This window comes from Lasiosphaeria miniovina (assembly GCF_030549165.1).
Source record: "Lasiosphaeria miniovina strain SMH2392-1A chromosome Unknown B0T26scaffold_5, whole genome shotgun sequence".
Lineage (NCBI taxonomy): Eukaryota > Fungi > Ascomycota > Sordariomycetes > Sordariales > Lasiosphaeriaceae > Lasiosphaeria > Lasiosphaeria miniovina.
The window spans coordinates 5,473,828-5,492,797 of NW_026848224.1; the positions used below are offsets into that span (position 1 = coordinate 5,473,828).

The following is an 18,970-nucleotide window of genomic DNA, read 5'->3' on the forward strand; positions in this document are numbered from 1 at the left end:
GGGGCGGATCTACCAAGACGAAGACGTGACGAGCCTCACAACAGCGCCTCTCGGGGCGGGCCTGGATTACCCAGGAGTGGATGCTCTCGTCGGACGATCCACTACACACGCACGCATGATCTGGGCGTGCCGGTCGGCGCTGGAAGCCGAAGACCGGGACGCCGTGGCTTAGATGGACGAGCAGTGGCTCATTAAAATGGCCGATAGCTTCAAAGCTGCCAAGGGCAGGCTCGTGCAGGGAGCGGCGCCCCAATCCTCCGACTTGGAAGACACGGCCGACTTCATCGCGAACTGGAACGCCTTGGTGTCGACGTACACATCCCGCGACCTCACATACGCGTCTGCTGATGATGCAATTCCTTTGGTTCCCCAAAGTGACAGTCAACAGGCCGTCCGTCCTCCAGGACCAGCCGTCTTGGGCCTGGACTTCGACCATGGGCGCATCTGGTTCCACGGCCCTGTGCAAACCTCCAAGCCGCTTGTCGACAGCATCCGCATACATCCAGGTCCGTCTCCAGCGCCGCCACCCGAAACAGCGCCACATGTTACTTCAACAACCCCGTACATGGCGGTGTCTTGGCTCGTCGTGCTCGGTGGGGCCAAAGTCAAGCCCTGGGCGTGACGTCCCACGGGTTTAGCAGCCCGTACCAGTCGGGCGCCGCCTTTGTGGACCTCTTCAGGTTCCAGCCGCGGTCCATGTATCTCGTCGGCGGCGCGGCCGTGTCTTCGCAGAGGGTCCTCCACATCACCGACGCGGACGCGAACCCGGTCGGCTGGGTCGTGTTCGACCTCGGAGAGGTCCCACCAGCGGCGCAAGCCCTCTACGTGGCTCGTGTCTCTGAGAATGAGGTCGCCGACCGGTTTGATGGGTTCAATGACATGTTGTTGGCGGAGTCGGCAGGTTCGGCAGATGGAGAGTCTGATACGAGGGGGTTCACGAGGGTCCTCAACAGCGCCATCCAAAGCTTCTTCGGGCTCAAGAAGATGGCGACACGGCAGCAGTGCGGCGAGTACGTCTTCTGGAACGGCGCCGCCCACGTCTCGCCCACCCCCGTGCAGGGTGCCTTCAGCTACACCGCCTGGTGACGGGCGTCAGCGGCCCGCCTAGAGTGTTCCAGTTCCGCGCTCACGACTCGTCTATGGACCTGATCCAGACTGCCCAGAGAATCCACCCCCCAGGTCGTGCCCGCCTGTGTCTACCGCAGCACCCTCGGTGACAGACTCATGCCGGCCCACGTCTACGAGATGGACATCATGCCCGGCCTCCCTTATTCCGTCACCCGGCCTCTGACGCCACACCTGCTCCAAAACTTTGTGGCCAACCGGCTAGCATCTGCACTGCCGGACGAGAAGAATCCTGCCTACCACGGAGTTAGACCTCATTTGTGTCACCATCAACGCACATGCCCAGGCCACCACCCACGAACACGGGGAGTGATCAAGCACTGCACCCTGCACTGTCCAGGGAAAGGGAGGCGCAGAGATCCTATACGAAGGGAGGAAGGCACAATTTTAAGCATGCCGGATCCAGAAACCTCATCCTCATTAATATTTCCCCAAATAGCAGTCAAAATAACAGTCAATAATAGCAAGACTACTCCTTCGCAACCAAACTCATCTCCCCCCCTTCCCACACCCCTCCCCACCCCCCGCACCTCCTCCATGCCATCACAAGGTAATATGTCACCCCTTTCACACGAGAGCGGCCGCCACCAGACCCATCACCAGCAACAGCAGCCCATTGGGCGCCATCTGGACGCGGACGGCCCAGCTGACCTTGACAAAGGTCGAGGGCGACGCCGGGCCAGACCCAGTCACGAAGCCCGTCCCGTTCTCCGTCGCCGAGGCGGTTGGGAACACGCCCGTGTCAGGTGCCACAGGCGCGCTTGTCGCCGACACGTGCGGCGCATCCCCCCCGGTGGGCACTCCCAGACCAGACGCTCCTGCGGGTTGGGCAAGTATTAGCGTCGTAGGGCTGGCGGCGCCCGCAAGTGCTGCAGATGCGGCCGTGATGGCCGTGGCCCACGTACCCGTCCCTGCCGCAGGTGCGGTTGGTGCCGCGACAGTGTCGCCACTGTTGGTGGCGCTGAGCACGACACTGCCGTTGCTGTTGCTGCTGGGCGGGGCCGCGGCGACATCGCTGGCCTCGCGCCACGTCCGAACCACGCACTGCGCCATCAGGTCGTTGTCGACGTACTTGCCGCCCTGGCGGCTGGGCGTGGCGCTGAGCAGGTACGACGGGCTGAAGCTGCCGGCGCCCCAGGTCACGAGGCCGACGAAGACGTCAGCGTTGGCGTTGATGAAGGCGTTTTGCTCGCAGAACATGGCCAGGCAGGCCGCGTCGCCCGGCGCGGCGCCCGTCTCGCTGACGATGGCCTTGCGACCCGTGCGCCGCAGGAACGCGGCGACCTCGGCGAAGGCGTCCGTGTTGTTGGTGACGCACTCGGCGTGCGTGCCGCTGTTGTCCGTGTCGAGGTACTTGTGCACGTCGAGCAGCAGCCCGTCGGCGGTGCCGTCCGGGTTCGTCAGTGCGGCCAGCGCGTCGGCGCTGCCGCTCGACACGAGCTTGGCCGCGCTGTTGAAGTTGGTGCCCGGCAGCAGGATCGTGTGCGTGGTCGCGCCGGCGTTGCGGATCGCCGCGATGGCCTTGCCGCACGTCGCCGCCCATATGGTCACGTCGAGGTCGTGCGGCTCGTTCATCAGCTCGAACACGACGCGGTCGGCTGCGGCGTACTTTGTTGCCAGCTGCGCCCAGAGCGACACGAAGTGGTCGTCGGTGACGGAGCCGTCGCCCTGCCCGATGACTACCTTGTTCCACCGCGCAAAGTTGTGGATCTCAACCATGCAGTGCGCGCCCGTCGCCAGGCAGGCCTGCACGAGCTTGTCGTACTTGGCCAGGTTGGTGCTGTCCAGCGTGGCGCCGAGCTTGTTGTTGACGAGGAACTGCCACGATATCGCTGCACAGGGGCGGCGTCAGCACGGAGGAAGCGGGAGGGAACGAGGTGCGGGAAACGCACGCAACCGGAACATGTTCATCTGGTTGTCCTGGACAAAGTGCTTCATCTGCCCCTCGCCATCGCCGCCACCGAGCGAGCTCAGCGGCAGCTGTGTCGACCCAGTTGGACAAGAGCCCTGGTGGAGTGAATACACAGTCAGCTTGAGCGTGATGTTTGAGTTAGCTTGAGACATACATCAATTTGGCAGCCAAAATCTCCTCCTGCAATTCCAACTCCCTACAAGAAGCCGCATTAGTATGTAGACCTCGACGCGGATGCCTCCGTCAGACACAAGGTGCGGTGATTTACCAAGTACTGAACTCTCGCGGCTGCCAGAGACACGAGCGCGGAATAAACGAGTGACTTTGAAAGCATGGTGAATGAACGGTCGCTCGCGTGCAATATGTAAATCAACGAGTGACGGTGGTCTTTACGAGAAAGCCACAGGATAAAACGAGTGAAACGTAAAAGAGTGGTCAGAGACAGGCAGTCGCCACGAACAAACCAACCAAGTGGTCAGATCGGCGCCAGATCTGGAATCATAGGCAGGTTAGGGCCCTTGTCGAGAGCGATGGCTGGCTTATGTAGCAATGGCCGGGAGGGGTTATCCGTCCTAGCGAGACAGTCGCGCTCGGGGTTTTTGATGGGAACGGCACGAGGGATCGCCGTGGATGACGTGCATTGCCCATCCCAGCCCCCACCTCGCAGTGCCGGACGTTTGGCCCCTCTGGAGTGCTGGTCGCTTAACGTCAGATCACAAAGGGAAACGGCGGCCGTGGAGCCCAGCACAGGCTGGCTCGCTCGCGCTGAGAAAGGGGCTCGTTTCGTTTATAATAGGCTGATTCTACGTCGCCCCGGGAGAGAAACTGCGCCACGGAACTGCAGGTTGGATTGGGGCGCAAGTCGCGCGCGAAGCTGCATGCGAACAAGCACAAAATGGAAAACGAACAAAAGCCGACAGGAAAGAGCAGAAGACGAACAAAAGCCGACACGAAAGAGCAGAAGCAGAAACAAACAAGCGACGCCTAAACCCGGGCTCTCGGACGGCCCGGTCCTTCCTTGCCCATGTCCGCAATGCCCTGACGAAACGGCGCGCGGTGGTCTGATCTCGAAAAAAGGGGTCGAGTGTGAGATCAAACACGCCAAGTTTCAGACTCTTGGGAGCTCACCGCCCCAACCAGGCAAAATTCATATAAGAGCGAATGCGTGCACGCAGATGACTGCCGATCGTGTTTCCGTTGGAGATGTGCAAGAGCGGAAAAAACCAGGTCGCGCTGGATGATCTGACTGCGGCCGAGGCCACTTTCCCCGTGTGTTCATATATCGCCGGCACAGGCTAATTGTGGTGGGCTTCAATGGTCAGCGTTTAATTAAGCCGTCCATGATTATATTGCGTCAGGGATATTAATTACAAACATTTTTTGTTACTCGCAAAATTCAGGGGCCAGGGGTTGGGATGTACAGTCGTCTCTCCTGGTCCGTCGCCCATTGCTGGTGACTTTCACTGCTGACTCCTGCATCTACATTCATCCAGTCACCAAGCCAGAGACGCACCTACTTGCATCATCTCAGTCGCAAGAATCGAGGGAAGTGAAAACTTGACAATCATCAGGTAAAGCGTGAGAAAGACGAGCATGTAGTATAATTCGGTAACGGTGTGACAATGAGACTATCTATACAGGCACAGCCGGCGCAGAGTCGCCCAGGGCTTCCCGCTCCTTCACCCGCCCGTTTCCAACCATTCCGGTGCCGGGCAGGCAGTAGTAGATGGCCTTGCAGGCGCCTGAGCCGTTGGCGTCGTTGAACATGGTGTGCTTGTCGTCCTTGAAGCAGTCGAACGTGGTGAAGCCGTTGGTGCCCGAGCCAACCCCCGAATAGTTGGGATAGAGGTTGGTCTGGGCGTTGAATGCAATCTGCCACGAGAAGACGACGCCCGTCGAGAAGGTGCCGCCGTAGTTGCCACCCTCCCACTGGAAGAGGGATCCGAACCTGACGACGTTGTTGGACGACGGGTACGAGTTGCAGCTGCTGCTGCCGTCATTTGCGCAGTACTGTGCCAGTTAGGTCTACGGTTAGCAAGCTGTCGGCCTGGGAAAGAGGGGGCAGAGATGGCGCTTTCTTACCACGATGAGCGAGTTCCTGGGGCAGTTGACCAGGTGGATGCCTTGTCCGCGTCTGGCAATCTCTCCTCGCGCATCAATCTCGCTCACATCAAGGACGGGGCTCTCGCTTGGGCCGCTGGCCGCGGGCAAGGCGAAGGCAGTGGCCAGCAAAGTGCTGATGAAAGCGAGCTTGATAGCGACCATTTTGGTAGTTGCGAGACGTAGACCGACAGGATTGGAATGGTGGGAATTTGAGAGACTGAGAATGAGCTAATGGGCCGTCTGTGAATAAAAAAGACTAGACAAGACGGACTGAGAAGGAGGCCAGTATTTATGTTCTTTCTGCTGGTCGTGCTCTTCCTCGCAACCCCCCCCCCCCCCCCCCCCCCCCCATGGCCATCCTTGGGCAACTCGTCTACGTGCTTAACTAGCCCGTCGTCAAACTGGCCTGGCGTGGGTCAAAGGACCATGCTGACCTCATTCTCACATTCACTGCACCAGGCATCAGTTGTTATTGTGTAATATGTTTACAAGCGAAATTGATGGCGGTGAGCTATTCAGCGTTGACCACGGTACAAAGCTACGGTTCTACTTCTAAGCACTGCCGGATTGTAACCCAAGAATTGGGGCCTGATAGAAACCGCCCGGAAAGACGGCCAGAAGTCAATTGGCTATGCTGCGCCGTCAGCCATCAGATGGTTGGCTTGGTTGCTTACTTGCTCCAAGGTGGCGCACGTACGTCGCAGTGTCGTTTTTCCAGCGCCAAAACCGGAGGGTTTCATCCTAACCTGCCCAATCAGCCACTGTTGCATATACGGCATACCAATTTGGGTAGTCGAGCGGTGGGATACTCATGCGTCTCATTTTTTTGGGGGAGCAGGCAGCAGTAATAATTATCGGCGTCAGCGACACCAGAAAAATCCTCAGTAGCTTGTCTTGGCAGAGTCTGAGGCATTCGAGGCAAAACCGTCAGTTCATCGGCGACCAAGGGGCGAAAGCTGAATGCCAGGACCATGTAAATAATCAGGTATCTAGATAGCCAGATCGGCTAATGCACCTATCGCCTGAGATACTGAGAAATGTTCTAGTCTGCACTTTGCTTCCGGAGAAGACCATCTTCCTTTTGTCAGGAGGGAAGCCACTCAGCTTTGCCACCGAGGGCGACCATGCTACTCCATGTACTCTCCCTGCGGTGTTTTTGGTGTGTCATTTTGCTCCATGAACCAGACATATAACTGGCTTGAGCCTTTTTTCATCGAAGATCACTTGCATGCCGGATTTCTCACGGGCATTCAAAGACTCCCTCAAGTAAGTTGCTATTAAATCAGACGAGCTAACTCAGATCACCCTTCTCCGGCATTCTCGTTTCCGCAATTTCCGTGTATCACTGAATCTCTTTCGGCCCGTAGTCCGTCAGGCTCCTTCGACGCTCTCGTGGCCGTCGTACGGTCGAGATGGGCCGGTTGCAGTTGTGGGCCGAAGCTTGCGGTTTTTGAATGACAAGAGTAGCAATGCCACGTCATTAGCATTAAAGATGCTGAAGCATGCTCTGGTCATTTCAAGGGCTCTTTTTATATCTAGTTGGGTCGTTGTATGCTCATTAGACCACCACCTTGAACGAAGACATTTCACGCGGTTTGTCCATTTTTTCTTTGCGGTATTTTCTGCAAATTCAGGGTACAGGCCATGTAGTCCGGCCTTGATGAGTTGGTCAAGCGAGAACACACAAGATCGCCCCCTGTGGTGCAATTCTCCCTGGGAAAGATAATCCCCGTTATCATAACATGGGGTATCGAGACGAAAATTTAAAAATCCCGCATCTTTTCGTCGAGGTCGGAAGTTTGATGATACGCCCGGATCAACGTTATATCCCGCACAAACTGCCCTTGGGGAAACATGGTCGTGTCGACTGCGCAAATCTTGACCTCGCTATTGGCACAGCAACGATTGCAACATCTCCAGATCGCGTACTGAATGACAAATATCAGTGAACTGCTCCACGACACCAGATTGTCGTCGCCATTCCCTGCCCCAAAACATGACTTGGTCAAATGCCTGTGTAGCCTTCCTGTTGCCTCCTCTTCTACCCTTGAAAGGAGATCGACCTTGCTGCGCCACGATTCCGCGGAGACACTCTCTGAGGAAGCGAAGACATAGTCGTCATTCCGACCAGAACTGGCTGGATCAAATGCCCCGAATAGGCACCGCGGAACATCTGCCAAACGCAGTTTAGGAAAGCGACTTGTTGCCGGATAAAATAATGTCGGTCCATTTGGAAAACTGCTGAGCGCCCGAACCCAAAAGCCGATCCAGTTTTCGTCTTGCTTCCTCTCGTTGTCTAATTTGCGCTCGCCGTCTAATTTGCGCTCGCATTGCACACTGGAGGCTTTAGCATATTGATCGTCGGCTAGGCGCTCTTCATGGTCGTAGTATTCCTCGCTCTCGAAGTCGGCGTCGTAAGGCCGTCCGAGGCTGGCTTCGCGCAGGGGAATGGAGTAGTTTTCGTAGCGCAGGGTACCGGAGCCGTCAAGACACCTCTTGTAGCAGCGCTCCAGTATTCCAACAAGACGCGACTGTCATCGGTGGTTCTATTGAGAACCTCCTTAACGATGCGCATCAAAGAGCCATGGAAATGCGACAGTATTTTTCGCGTGCTTGTTCCTTGACCAGCAAGCGAGGTAATATGAGCTACAAAGTAGCGGTCGGTTGCATCGCCGAATTTCGCTGCAGTATTTGCGAGGGTTTTGGCTTGTTGTCTCAGAGAGATCAGTTGCGCTGGCCTGCTCGAGTGTCCGGGCTCCCAGTCAGGGGAACTTGCTTCGCTTGCGCGGCAGTGGCTTCGGCAGCTTGTGCAAGCTCTTCCACGAGAGTCTGAATAGAACGACAGTGGCTAGACGTTGACCCAGACAACTTGGCAGTGCCGCCCTCAAGGCTCAGCCCTCCAATTGAGTGAATAAGACTGTCCCATGTTTCCACCATGACGTAGCAACGATCTGATGTGGGTGACCAGTGGCTTTGAGGTCCTTGGTCGCTCATCGCCTTGTGGAATCGTCGGTCTCTATTCCACAGATTCGAGACTTAATTAATTAATTAGGTGGCTGAGGATCACGGAATCTCAGGGAATTCTAGCGAGCTTGCGAGGTGCGCATCGATGACTTATCTGGCAGACAACTGGAAAGTTCACGGTTTAGTAAAAGCTAAAAGACAATGGCGCCCGAGGCAGAAAGCTGGTACTCGCCACAACGACGGGAAAATACGCGCAGGTGGGCTAATTGAGGGCCCCGGTGTTCTTCAGGCGGGCAGGTGTGCCTGTTCTTGCTTTCAACTCCAGCCCAGTCGCGACAGCATGCGCGCGTGCCCGGCACTTGACGCAGTGCTGCCAGCTGGGCGCTATGGTTTCCGCATCTCCGGTCGCGCCAACACTAGCAAGCCCCAAGGGCTACCAGATTTCCCTCGTCGCGATGTCAGAGTTGGCTCGTTGGTTGCACGTATTTCTCGGCAGCGAGAATTAAGAAGCTCACAGGCTAACCTCCTAACGGAGATGTGCCTGTCAGAAGTACTGCACTGCATGTGATATGGGGAGAAAACGATGTAGATTGATTGATGTGTCTTTTGTGGCATGCCAGACACCTTATTCTTATACTTGTTGTTTAGTGTCACCGAGGTGGCCGTAATGGTCGCCGAGGCGGCCGTCGATGGTCACCGAAATGGCCTTCTTTCTGACAGTGCCTTACCGTTGTAGCTCTGCTAAACAGGCACTGAGACACTCTACCTACCTAGCAAGCGGTTGACAAAAAAAGACGAACTCATTACTTTAAGGTACATCCCTGGAGGCCAGATTTACATATAAATCTAGGTATCTCTATGTAGTGGCTGTTACCACCCTGTCATACGACCTTCGCCCTCTAACACATCTTGCATCCGCAAAATGCATCCGCCTTACTATGGAATCTACGTACTCATTGATTTTCGCTTGACTCAGTCGCCTCCATGCTTCAACTGCCAGGCCCTACTTCAACTGCCAGGCCCTGCTTCAACTGCCAGGCCCTGCTTCAACTGCCAGGCCCTGCTTCAACTGCCAGGCTATAATATTCGCATCAATTCGAAGATTGGCACGTATATACTGCTTTACAGCCCTCCAGCAATTCTCATTAGCGATAAATCTGGAGAGCCAGAGGTATTGAAGTAATGCTTCAATCCGTGATCTTGCTTCCACTGCTTCACGATATTCCCACGCTTCGAATTTCCACCTCCATGCCCTGAATATCCGTCTTCTTCCAGCACGGAAGCATCGCCACGGAGAAGCCAAGGACTAACAACCTTCTCCAGAATCTCGTCGCGATAGGTCTGTAAGCTCATCTTTCTACTGGTATTTGTTGGGACTTTGTAAAAATGCATCTCGGACTTGAAATTCCATCCGACGGCCGCCCAGACGTGATATCTTCGGATTTCGGTTCCTGCCGCTGGTTCAGGCTCATGGTGGTGAATACAGTCTGGACAATAACGTTCCCCTGGCTTCCTGATAATCCGAATCGTCCCTTCGGAAAAGAGTCCAAAATGGCATTCATCTGACCACCGGATATGGTGCCAGTCCTCTGGACGAGGACAATATTGAAGCGCGAGCTTGGCGGCTTGGATACGGCGGTTGGCACTTAATAGAGAAACAAATCCTTTTTCGCAAGCGATGCATTTTGGATACCTCCGGTCCTTGGCATTGCGTAGGATCTCCTAGCCCTGGGTTTTACTGCGGATGCCGAACTCTTTGAAAAGATCAGTGTGGAAGTACTGGGCGTGGTGGTCGAGGAATGCAGCTGTTCCAATGAGGTGCGTCTTCACTGGCGTTGGGTAATGCGGTGCCATGATGGCAGTGATGGTGGTGATGGACTGGCGGTGTGGTGCCAACAGCTGTGGTGTGAGTCGGATGCCATCGAATGTTGTAGTGTCGCTGTAAAATTGGTAGTGTCCGCTAGTGTAAAGCCACCTGCACAGACCAATCCCTCTTTGCAGTTCGTGTTATTTTGCCAACCGCTTGCCTAGGTAGGTACGATTACAAGACCTGCCAAGTACTGCTAATTGATCGATAGCGCGGGGCAACCCGGACATGGCCCGACGTTTGATCGCCCTAAGGCTGCAGCGATCAATTTGCTTTCCCCGCTCAAATTTCGAACCCAAACTCGAATTTCACCAACAATCCCTCAGCTCAGCAGGCGCTTTCAAGATGCGTCTCCTCAGTGTTGACACTCTGGCGCTGGCAGGCCCTCAAGATGCCGAATATGCGCCTCGGTACGCCATTCTGTCCCATACCTGGGGAGACGAGGAGGTTACATTTCAAGATCTTCAAACTCCTGCGGGGACATCGATGAAGGGGTTCCGAAAGATATTGGCCTGTTGCAAGCAAGCGAGGAAGGATGGTATCAAATGGGTCTGGATTGACACCTGCATCGATAAGACAAGCAGCCCAGAGCTTTCAGAAGCCACCAATTCGATGTTCAACTAGTATTTTCGCGCAGCGGTCTACTACACGCTCCTCGAAGATGTCCCTTCTCGAAACCCACATTTCCCAGAGGCCGAGTTCCGGGAGGCTCGCTGGTTCACACGAGGCTGGTGTCTTCAAGAGCTTATCGCCCCCGATAATGTCGAGTTCTACTCGGCAAACTGGACCGATATTGGGACGAAATGGAGTTTGCAGCCACTTATCACGGAAATTACCGGTATTACTGAGAATGCGCTTCGTTTTCGTCATTTGGAGGACTATTCAGCGGCGCAGAAGATGTCATGGGCATCAACAAGGGAGACCACTAGGGACGAAGACCTGGCATATTGCCTCCTAAGCATATTTGGCATCGATATGCCTCTACTCTACGGAGAAGGGCGAAATGCGTTCTTGCGTCTGCAGAAAGAGATCCCGGCCCAAAATGAGGATTACTCCTTATTATGGACTGACTGGAACTGACTAGACCTACTAGAAAATGACCGATACCGCGACGTATCATGCGCAGAACACGACAAGCAATGCTCTCCGCACCACTCGCCATGGGCGGTGCTAACGACCGACCATCCCTTTTTGGCCGTCTGGACAGCCCTGCCCATGGGGGAACAATGCCAGTGGGAAGAAATCAAACCCCCTCATGACTTTGAGGGCACGCCGGACGGAAATCTCTTCCGATACAGGGGTCTCGGAAACCTCATCAACTCACAAGCCGGGAATTGTACGTACATATGTTCGCTCGAAAACAGCCCCCGGAATCCGAAGACGCGCACGAGTCTCAGTACTCTTTGGACAGGATATATGTACCGAGGAATGTGCCGGTGCATATCTCTTGCTCTCAACAGAGCAGGCACGTCGTGGACGTACGGAAGAAGCCAACCCAACCAAGTAAATCTAGTGGATGCGGCGGGAATTGGGACGTTTCAGCTGGCGGAGAGATACCTAACAACAAACGACAACAAACGACAGTTTTTTCACTCCAAGACGCCGTTCCCTCGATGTTAGCGAGCGCAAGGACCTTAGGGTCATACTATCGTCAAGGCGTCGGAGCACCGTCAACTTTGTCGAATGCTTCCCACCGATCCGGTTTTTCGGCCATCTCGTGAGGATCCAAGGCGAGGCCCCGTGGAATTCTAAGAGGTTATACTGCATCAATTTGAAACCTGAGCGGAACTTTATCGAAGCCCCGTTGGCATTTTCGTTAACATTTAGGGTATGTATCAAGGAATCCATCGACATCACAACAGAAGCTGATGTAGTTGTGACTTTGTGGGTAGAGGAAAGGCTGCTTCCTCGGTGCTGTATCTCTCTCCGCTCAGGACCCGGGGAAGCAACCAGAGAGGCCGCCGTGATGGATGCTGCGGGAGTGGATAATGTTAGCAATGGAAACTATGGTCGCTCGAGTGACAGGGCATACTGCCAACTCCCTGACAACAGCGGCGTTATTGGTCGGTGGTGAAAGGCTGCCGAAGCCTACCGATGGAGTACAATCGAATCGTATGGAGGCGGAGAACTGCGTTTTGTCCATTGCATGTTGCGAATCTCGGCAATGGGTTGAATAAAGTTGAAGAGTCAAGTACTGGTGGTGATTCGGATAGCTTTTGGGGCCCAGATTATGGATGGGAGCCAAATAGTGTGATGGAAGAGTCGAGCGAGGGTTCACCATGAAAACCGACACCTCATAGGTTAAGGAGTATCACAGCATAATGGAGACCTTACTCTGGTGTGATAAACTCTTCACGGTGTGATTAAGGCCTTCAATGTAAAAGCTAGGCTTTGGGGCTTAAGCTTAAGTTTCGTGAGAATTGTATGAACCATTTAATTGTTTGCGTGTACTTGGAGTCCTAGGTAGTCCTATAGACCGTATTGCATTCGTGACAGGCCTTCCTACATTCTGTAACGGCATATTTCAAGGCAATTGAAGACACATGACTCCGTTGCGAGAATACCAAACATGCGTGCTTACTACCTTTACAAGCATTGGATAGCTAGACTTTCCACAAAATGATAAGAATTGTATAAGCAACGAAGCAGAAACCAAAAATATCCTCACCAACTCCGCAAAAGTAGGTACCTACCCCGTTGCAAGTACGCAAGAAACAACCCTATTTCACCCCGGTGACAGTCCAAGAACTTGACTAAATACAGTCTCATCATTTAGCAAGAGATTGGTACCCTGACGCTCGCCCCGTCGCCAAAATGTGCCGCCAAGTGGTGTACCACTGGGAGCCGCGTGAGTTCGTGGTGAATTTTGGCCAGTACCGGGCAGCCGAGGATGCGGGCCGACAGGTCTGCGTTGACAATGACGGCACCGCCGAGTATGTCGGTTGCGAGCATGTTGCTTGAGCAGTTGGTGCCCTCGCCGCCAGAGCTTAGCTCGGTACAAAGGCAAAGGGGAGAAGCAGGTCGTCAAGGCATGATTTGACAACGCTCCACGCCTTGAAGCAACTTCGCTGCCCATAAATAATTGTCAGCAAGCGCATGGGCCTAATTATGTGAGTGTGATATCGATCTTTGAGTACCCCAGTGAATATTGGCGCAAGACGTAATCGCACAGTTAGCTCCCCACAGAGAAACCATCGTGCCAAGGCAGCGTAACGAGAGACGAACACATCGATTTGTGGCTAGATATCTCTGCGATTGCAAATAAAAACACCAGCATCCAGCCACGTACCTCGGGCGGATACCACCTCTTCCCCCAAACGAATGCCTCCACGCCTTAATCCTCCCGAGCTCAAAACCACACTGTCTGTTGTGCTAACTCTTCCATATCTCCAACAAAACCACTTCAGTTGTCGACCTCGCTCCGACTTATCTCCAAGAACAGAGCTCTGAGATATCGTCCAAGCGGGAGCGCCCTCTCCTTGAACCTTCATGACCCTCAGAAGAAGACACACATCACTTTCAACGCCGCTCCCTTGCTCTTGGAGAAACCTCCCTGGCGCTTTAGGGTTTCGTCTCCGGGCGGCAGATATAGCAAGTGAGTGGCTTTTGGCACTTCCCCGTGACCTTCAAGTAGTGCGACTTCAGATCATCGCCCTCGCACGCTTCCCGGTTTCTGCGTTTCTTCGCCTTGTCGCACCTCCCGGTGCCTTGGTACCGGTACTGTCCGCATTCCCACTCGTAATAATAGTTGGTGCACATTTTGGCGTGAGCTGCTTTGGATCGCTGTGTGTGTGTGTGTGTGTGTGTGTGTGTGTGTGTGTGTGTGTGTCTATCTGTCTGTGTATCTGTCTGTCTGTGTGTGTGCGTGTCTGTCTGTGTGTGGGTGTGTCTGTCTGTCTGTCTGTGTGTTTGTGTGTGCAAGGCTGCAGGCGGGACCTCGTGGTTTTGGTTTGCTCTCGAGGCTCGTGAGACTGGGCTATGGTGTAGTAGATCTCTGCTAGGCGTTGATAGTCTAGGATGTTACAGGAGAAGAAGAAAGGTGTATTTTTATATACCCGACGAGCGTGCGGCTTGTGGCCCCTGGCTGGTGTTGACTCGGCCCTAGGCTTTCGCGAGGTGGTTTGACAAGCCAGCCACCAGGGGCCGTGCCGAAGTCGTACCAGAATGTCGAAAGATTCGCCATGGTTGTTCGAGAATTAAGGCCGAGAGGGTGAGAGCACCATGTGGACAGCGGTTCAGGACTGACAGTGACGTCTGCAGATTGTATTGTCAGTTCCTTAGACCATGTCCGGCTGGCTCAAGTTGAAGCTGTCAAGGCAAGCAATCAACGGCGCTTGCAATATCTCGCTTTGTATGACGAAACGTCGTACCTCGCTCGTATCATCGACCTCGTTAGCCGTTTCAGATCTGCCCACTGCTGACCTGAAGTCCGAATCGAAGGCATGGGGCTTGCAGCTTTGAAGCAACGGTAATTAAATCTGGTCGGCTTGTTCGTTTGGGACTTCCGCCATTGCCATCAATTGGCCAACCTTCAGAGCTGCAGAGCCACAACCGTCCGCCTGCCCGGCACGCCCATCTGCTTTGCCATCTGCTTTGTTCTCAATTTAGCTGGGCGTGAAGTAAAGCAGCATACGAGTATTTCAAGTATGTCTGCTTATGTACAGGTGTGGGGCTCGGGTCGTCGAAATGTCTGCTGTCCATGTTGTCGTCAGTGGCTTTGTGTGTGGATCCATTGACATCACCTTTTCCACGTTTGCATTGATGGCGATGGCGAGCATGGCTTGGGTGGAGGTTTTCGAGCCACCGCGGGAGGTTTATTTTGAGTCTGTGGTCGATAGAAAAGGCAGTTTTGTTTCCTGTTATTCTCGTCGCTTCATTCGGATTTAATCCGCGGCACGTTGTGAAAGAAATGGCGTTCTCCTTTTAGGCTTCACTTGTTTCTAACCTTTAGGGCCAGTTTGGTTGGACGGTTGAGGTGGGTTAGGTTAATCATCCCCTGTCCCTTTTACTAGAGTGTGAAAACAATGCTTAATCTGACAGGCCACCGAATGGCTTGCAGGACGGCCTGCAGTCTGTGGAATAACACGGCAATAACATCCGTCACGGCTGAAAGTTGGCCCGGCCTGAGGGAGCCTTCTTTGACTGGAAAGGTAAAATCCTTCGAGCCTCTTGGAGCACTCTGATTGGGCACGTATTTCGTATCTGCAACGCCCATTGGCTGCCATGCTCTGAGGAAGCCAGTTGCGGCTGTGCGTGGCCAATCGCTTCTTATGCTCCCATCCAGCTCGCTGCGCCACGGCCGTTCAAGGGAAAGCCTATAATGCTGCCTGGGCCGGAACTGGGCCAATACGCCAACCGCCGCGTCACCCCCAAATTCCATTCGGTACCCCATTTCAACGTTTATACCCGGAAATCGCAGCGCCAGAAATTCAAAGGTCGAAACAACGAGAGGGAAAGGTCTTCCTTTTGCAAGAGAACTCGGTCTCGGCGCTTCAACCCGCAACCAACACGCTCAATATCGGTCGGATTTAACCTGGTAATCCACCCCTCAATCGAAGCGCCACCCCCGCAATGTTTGGCTTCGGCGACGAGGACAAAGAGGCCGGCCACCACCTGCTCGAACACGACGATAGCGCCCTCGAGACAGATGAGACAGCGCGCGGCACCGCGTGGGACAATGTGCAGTCTGCGGACTCGGGACGGACAACACCGAACCACTCGGAAATCTGGGAACAAGATCCGCTGCACGACGGGAGTCACGAGCTGCACGATATCTCCAAAGCTTCTCGCGGCGACAGCGCCGCTGGGTCGTCGCAGAAAGACACGCGGCGCCCAAGACGGCAAAGGCCTCCACCCGAAGACCTCGCCGAAGCCGCGACGGAGCTGGAGGGCGAATTTGAGCGCATATTTACACCCGTGAGTTGTCACATTGGAAAATCCCACAAGTAGCTGGGCGGTGGACTGACCGCCCGATGGCAGATGAAGAAGGCGCAGGAAGACAGGACGCGGTTCCACAACGAGTTGGACGCGGCGTGCGAGGCGTATGCAGCGCGGCTAGGGGAGATGCGCGAGGAGCATCGAGGGCTAGAGCGGGCGATCGAGCGGCCGTGGCTGCTGGCGCGGCGGCGGCGGCAATGGGAGCGGTTTGCGGCCGTGGTGCGGCGCTTCAACACCGTGGCGACGTGCTTCTACGGAGGCACCGTCGGTCACCTTGATGAAGTGCCTCCCCAGGTGCCCTGGCCGCCGCCGCACCTGACGCGCATGAAGGAACACCACGCCGACGCCGCGCGCGCCCTGCACGAGGCCCACCGCGCCGTTGTCGACGACTTGCGCACCAAGCATCAGTGCGAGCTCGACGACGAAGGACAACCTCGTTCAAAGCATGTGTGCGTCGATCGCAGCCTCCTGCTCGATGAGGCATGCGGCGGGGGCGGATGCGGGGGGGACGGGCCCGTTCCAACTGATGACGACGCCGAGTGAGAGTCTCACTGGTGCCTTGCTATGTGACTTGGTTGATGTTGGATTCACCAGGGTACCGGTACTGGAAGCAACAGGGCGTAACTGTACGCCGAAAACTGGTGGTTCAAGTGATGGATTGTTCTGTATATTTTCTTCTTCTCCCTTTCTGGCAGTGCCAGAAAGCCCCCTTGTTATACTGCTATTGTGGTGGCAAAATAGGTGGCGAAGTAGGCCGCGAAGTAAGTCGCGAAGTAGGCTGCAAATCCTCCGCCTGGCTTCTTCGAGGCCCACATTCCAACAGTTGACATGAAGATTATATTTTCATAATCAATTGGATGGGTAACTAGGGTGTGTAAGGCGTTCAAGGCGGTTGGTTAAAGCTTTTATGCGTTGATGGACGCCCTGAACGCCTAATAACAATTTCGTAGAACTCACACAAGACACTGAATTTCGTAATACTCACACAAGACAATGGAAATGCGTGTTACAGTGGCCGTGGATGACTTGTAGCTGCCTTATCTGGCAGCAATGTTGTCGATATTATTGCATATCATCATAGAAGTTTGGCACCTTGCTCACAAGAAGCCACAGCTACCTATCTGTAGCGAGGGAGAAGATAAAACTCGCAGGGCAAGTCTCTGCCCTGGAACGACGCCGAGAACGCGATCTCGTTCGTCGCCGCCTTGCGGCCGAGGTGAAGTCGAACTCGGACTCCCAAAACGCAGAAAGACGCTCGTGGTGCTCCATGCACTCGCTCGGCTTTACACCCTCAAAGCTCACGGTGACGAAGCTGATCACCTTGAAATCTAGGGCAATGGAGAAAAGTGTTAGCAAAGTCGTATGTTTCGTCTTATTGGATTCTTTGTATATTCTCACTGTTGTCGCCGAAACTGGGAGCAGGGTCGATACCCCCCTCGTACCCAACAATCATGACAAGCCAAGGCTTGTCGTCCTCGTCGTCCTCGTCATCGGCCGCGCGGAACTGACACGCGACCTTGGCGGTTTTCTCCGCCGAGCTGGGCACCAGGCCCTGGCTATAGGGCCAGGTCACCTGCTTATTCTTGGACTCCCAGTCCTGGCCGCCGGGGGAGCCATTCGAGATGAACCCGTAGTTCATCTTGCGCGGTTGTGGAAAGCTTTTATCTGATTCCGACCTTGCATTATTCAGATTAGACTAGAAAATACCGACCTTAATTATCAGAGGAATGCGAAACTTACGAGATGTTGACTGCGTATCTGAGGAATACCGGACTGGATTAATGAAGGACTGGTGCGGTGACGATGCGATGAGTGAGCGGCACAGGTTGATTTCTCAAATTTCCCTTTATTTTGTGGCTAGAATGCACTTCAGACGAAAAAACTAAATAGTTGAGAAATTCTCACAGTACCAAACAGTAACTGTACGAATACAAGGCCTAGAGATCCACGTCTTAAAATGGGTTAGACTCAACCCGCTAGCAGGCCTACTACTAACGAGCTTGAACGGATGGATCCGGGATAAAAGGTCATCATCTAGGAAAGGAACTGGTACCGTAATATTTTACATCCCAGTCAGGCACTGCGGAGGGTGATCATCTTATATGGTCTCAGCTTTTGCACAACATATCAAGTTATCAGGAATTCCTCTACCATCGCAGTGTTTTTCCAGCCCGGGTTTAGACAAGGCTCTCTTCCAGAGTGTGCCACCTTGGACTGGGACGATATGTGTGAAGCCTCAGGCAGCAACACACTATGCAGGCTTGCGGCGGTTGCGAGGAAAGAGGCGGGGTGAGCTGGGAATCTCCCGCACCGTTCTTAGCTCCTCTCTTTGACCCTTCAGAGTTACATCGCCGCGTGATATGAACTACACGCCACTGGTTTCGTTACCTATCTCCCCAAGCACTAGCGATTGTTTAATTCCCGCTCGAGTCCGCCATGAGGTTGATCAACACGACCACTGGCCTTTTTGGAGTTTATTGGCAGAAATGTGCCCAAGTACGCCATCCTCTCACACACCGAGCCACTCTCGTCCATGTCCGTCGCCCAGCGTATGTCTTGGGCCGCCAACCGCGAGACAACGCGCATTGAAGACATGGCGTACTTTCTGTTCGGCATCTTCGACGTCCACATGCCCCTGATCTACGGCGAGGAAGAGAAGACGTTTCAGCGGCTACAGCATGAGATCATCGCGTTGGTCGCTGACATGGGCATTTTTGGCTGGTCGCTGGTGCCACCCCCGACTGGAGGACCCCTGGAGTCTCGTGTGGTATCCCCGCATTTTGAATATGCCCGGCAGGGCCATCGAGGTGTCTTTCCTGACGCAGCTGCCCGGCGGTGCTCCTTTTGACGACGAATGTCCTCAAGACGGGCTCAAGATTGCGCAGACGCGTTCCCAAGTTGTCCAGGCCAGGCTGCAGGAAGGGGGCGGATAACTGACGAGAGGCCCAAGGCAAGCTTCGACATCGAGGACAGCGTATTCTTCTTGTCACAGTTCCAGTCTGACCAAGACGTGAGGATGCTGCGATTGATCGTCAATACGGCGTCTGGTCTAGAGAGGACAG

The 18,970-nt window shown here is 54.5% G+C and overlaps 9 protein-coding genes across 9 annotated transcripts; 5 read left to right on the forward strand and 4 right to left on the reverse strand.

The window, feature by feature from the left end:
* Positions 1 to 196: 196 nt before the first annotated feature.
* B0T26DRAFT_754100 (uncharacterized protein) lies at positions 197 to 1,086 on the forward strand (the record flags this gene model as incomplete). The annotated part of the gene is made up of 2 exons (XM_060445789.1): positions 197 to 561; positions 639 to 1,086. The coding sequence occupies 2 exons, from the start codon at positions 197 to 199 to the stop codon at positions 1,084 to 1,086; spliced, it is 813 nt and encodes a 270-aa protein (XP_060295377.1).
* Positions 1,087 to 1,692: 606 nt separating this feature from the next.
* On the reverse strand, positions 1,693 to 3,371 carry B0T26DRAFT_650975 (glycoside hydrolase superfamily; the record flags this gene model as incomplete). Its single annotated transcript, XM_060438238.1, has 4 exons — positions 1,693 to 2,957; positions 3,018 to 3,132; positions 3,192 to 3,233; positions 3,306 to 3,371. 4 exons carry the CDS (start codon positions 3,369 to 3,371, stop codon positions 1,693 to 1,695), a joined length of 1,488 nt encoding a protein of 495 aa, XP_060295378.1.
* Positions 3,372 to 4,669: 1,298 nt separating this feature from the next.
* On the reverse strand, positions 4,670 to 5,302 carry B0T26DRAFT_678317 (uncharacterized protein; the record flags this gene model as incomplete). Its single annotated transcript, XM_060440213.1, has 2 exons — positions 4,670 to 5,047; positions 5,120 to 5,302. 2 exons carry the CDS (start codon positions 5,300 to 5,302, stop codon positions 4,670 to 4,672), a joined length of 561 nt encoding a protein of 186 aa, XP_060295379.1.
* A 1,209-nt stretch (positions 5,303 to 6,511) lies between these two features.
* B0T26DRAFT_742492 (uncharacterized protein) lies at positions 6,512 to 8,077 on the reverse strand (the record flags this gene model as incomplete). Its single annotated transcript, XM_060444124.1, has 5 exons — positions 6,512 to 6,675; positions 6,718 to 6,836; positions 6,950 to 7,633; positions 7,663 to 7,873; positions 7,981 to 8,077. The coding sequence occupies 5 exons, from the start codon at positions 8,075 to 8,077 to the stop codon at positions 6,512 to 6,514; spliced, it is 1,275 nt and encodes a 424-aa protein (XP_060295380.1).
* Positions 8,078 to 9,959: 1,882 nt separating this feature from the next.
* B0T26DRAFT_742493 (uncharacterized protein) lies at positions 9,960 to 11,051 on the forward strand (the record flags this gene model as incomplete). Its single annotated transcript, XM_060444125.1, has 4 exons — positions 9,960 to 10,010; positions 10,136 to 10,139; positions 10,363 to 10,520; positions 10,596 to 11,051. The coding sequence occupies 4 exons, from the start codon at positions 9,960 to 9,962 to the stop codon at positions 11,049 to 11,051; spliced, it is 669 nt and encodes a 222-aa protein (XP_060295381.1).
* Positions 11,052 to 13,189: 2,138 nt separating this feature from the next.
* On the forward strand, positions 13,190 to 14,098 carry B0T26DRAFT_384340 (uncharacterized protein). Its single transcript, XM_060434716.1, has one exon. It carries the CDS (start codon positions 13,461 to 13,463, stop codon positions 13,938 to 13,940), a length of 480 nt encoding a protein of 159 aa, XP_060295382.1. The 5' UTR covers positions 13,190 to 13,460; the 3' UTR covers positions 13,941 to 14,098.
* Positions 14,099 to 15,303: 1,205 nt separating this feature from the next.
* Positions 15,304 to 16,594, forward strand: B0T26DRAFT_719431 (uncharacterized protein). The gene is made up of 2 exons (XM_060442423.1): positions 15,304 to 15,887; positions 15,951 to 16,594. The coding sequence occupies exons 1-2, from the start codon at positions 15,543 to 15,545 to the stop codon at positions 16,449 to 16,451; spliced, it is 846 nt and encodes a 281-aa protein (XP_060295383.1). The 5' UTR covers positions 15,304 to 15,542; the 3' UTR covers positions 16,452 to 16,594.
* A 427-nt stretch (positions 16,595 to 17,021) lies between these two features.
* Positions 17,022 to 17,547, reverse strand: B0T26DRAFT_678320 (uncharacterized protein; the record flags this gene model as incomplete). Its single annotated transcript, XM_060440214.1, has 2 exons — positions 17,022 to 17,236; positions 17,307 to 17,547. 2 exons carry the CDS (start codon positions 17,545 to 17,547, stop codon positions 17,022 to 17,024), a joined length of 456 nt encoding a protein of 151 aa, XP_060295384.1.
* Positions 17,548 to 18,432: 885 nt separating this feature from the next.
* Positions 18,433 to 18,645, forward strand: B0T26DRAFT_625222 (uncharacterized protein; the record flags this gene model as incomplete). The annotated part of the gene is made up of 1 exon (XM_060436161.1): positions 18,433 to 18,645. A coding segment is annotated over one exon (213 nt), but the record flags the coding sequence as incomplete, so codon positions are not given.
* Between the last annotated feature and the right edge of the window lie 325 nt (positions 18,646 to 18,970).

Coding starts and splice junctions, on each gene's coding strand:
- B0T26DRAFT_384340 (XM_060434716.1), top strand. CDS start 13,461: ATGACCCTCAGAAGAAGACACACATCACTTTCAACGCCGCTCCCTTGC.
- B0T26DRAFT_719431 (XM_060442423.1), top strand. CDS start 15,543: ATGTTTGGCTTCGGCGACGAGGACAAAGAGGCCGGCCACCACCTGCTC. Junction 15,888..15,950: donor TTGAGCGCATATTTACACCC/GTGAGTTGTCAC, acceptor GCCCGATGGCAG/ATGAAGAAGGCGCAGGAAGA.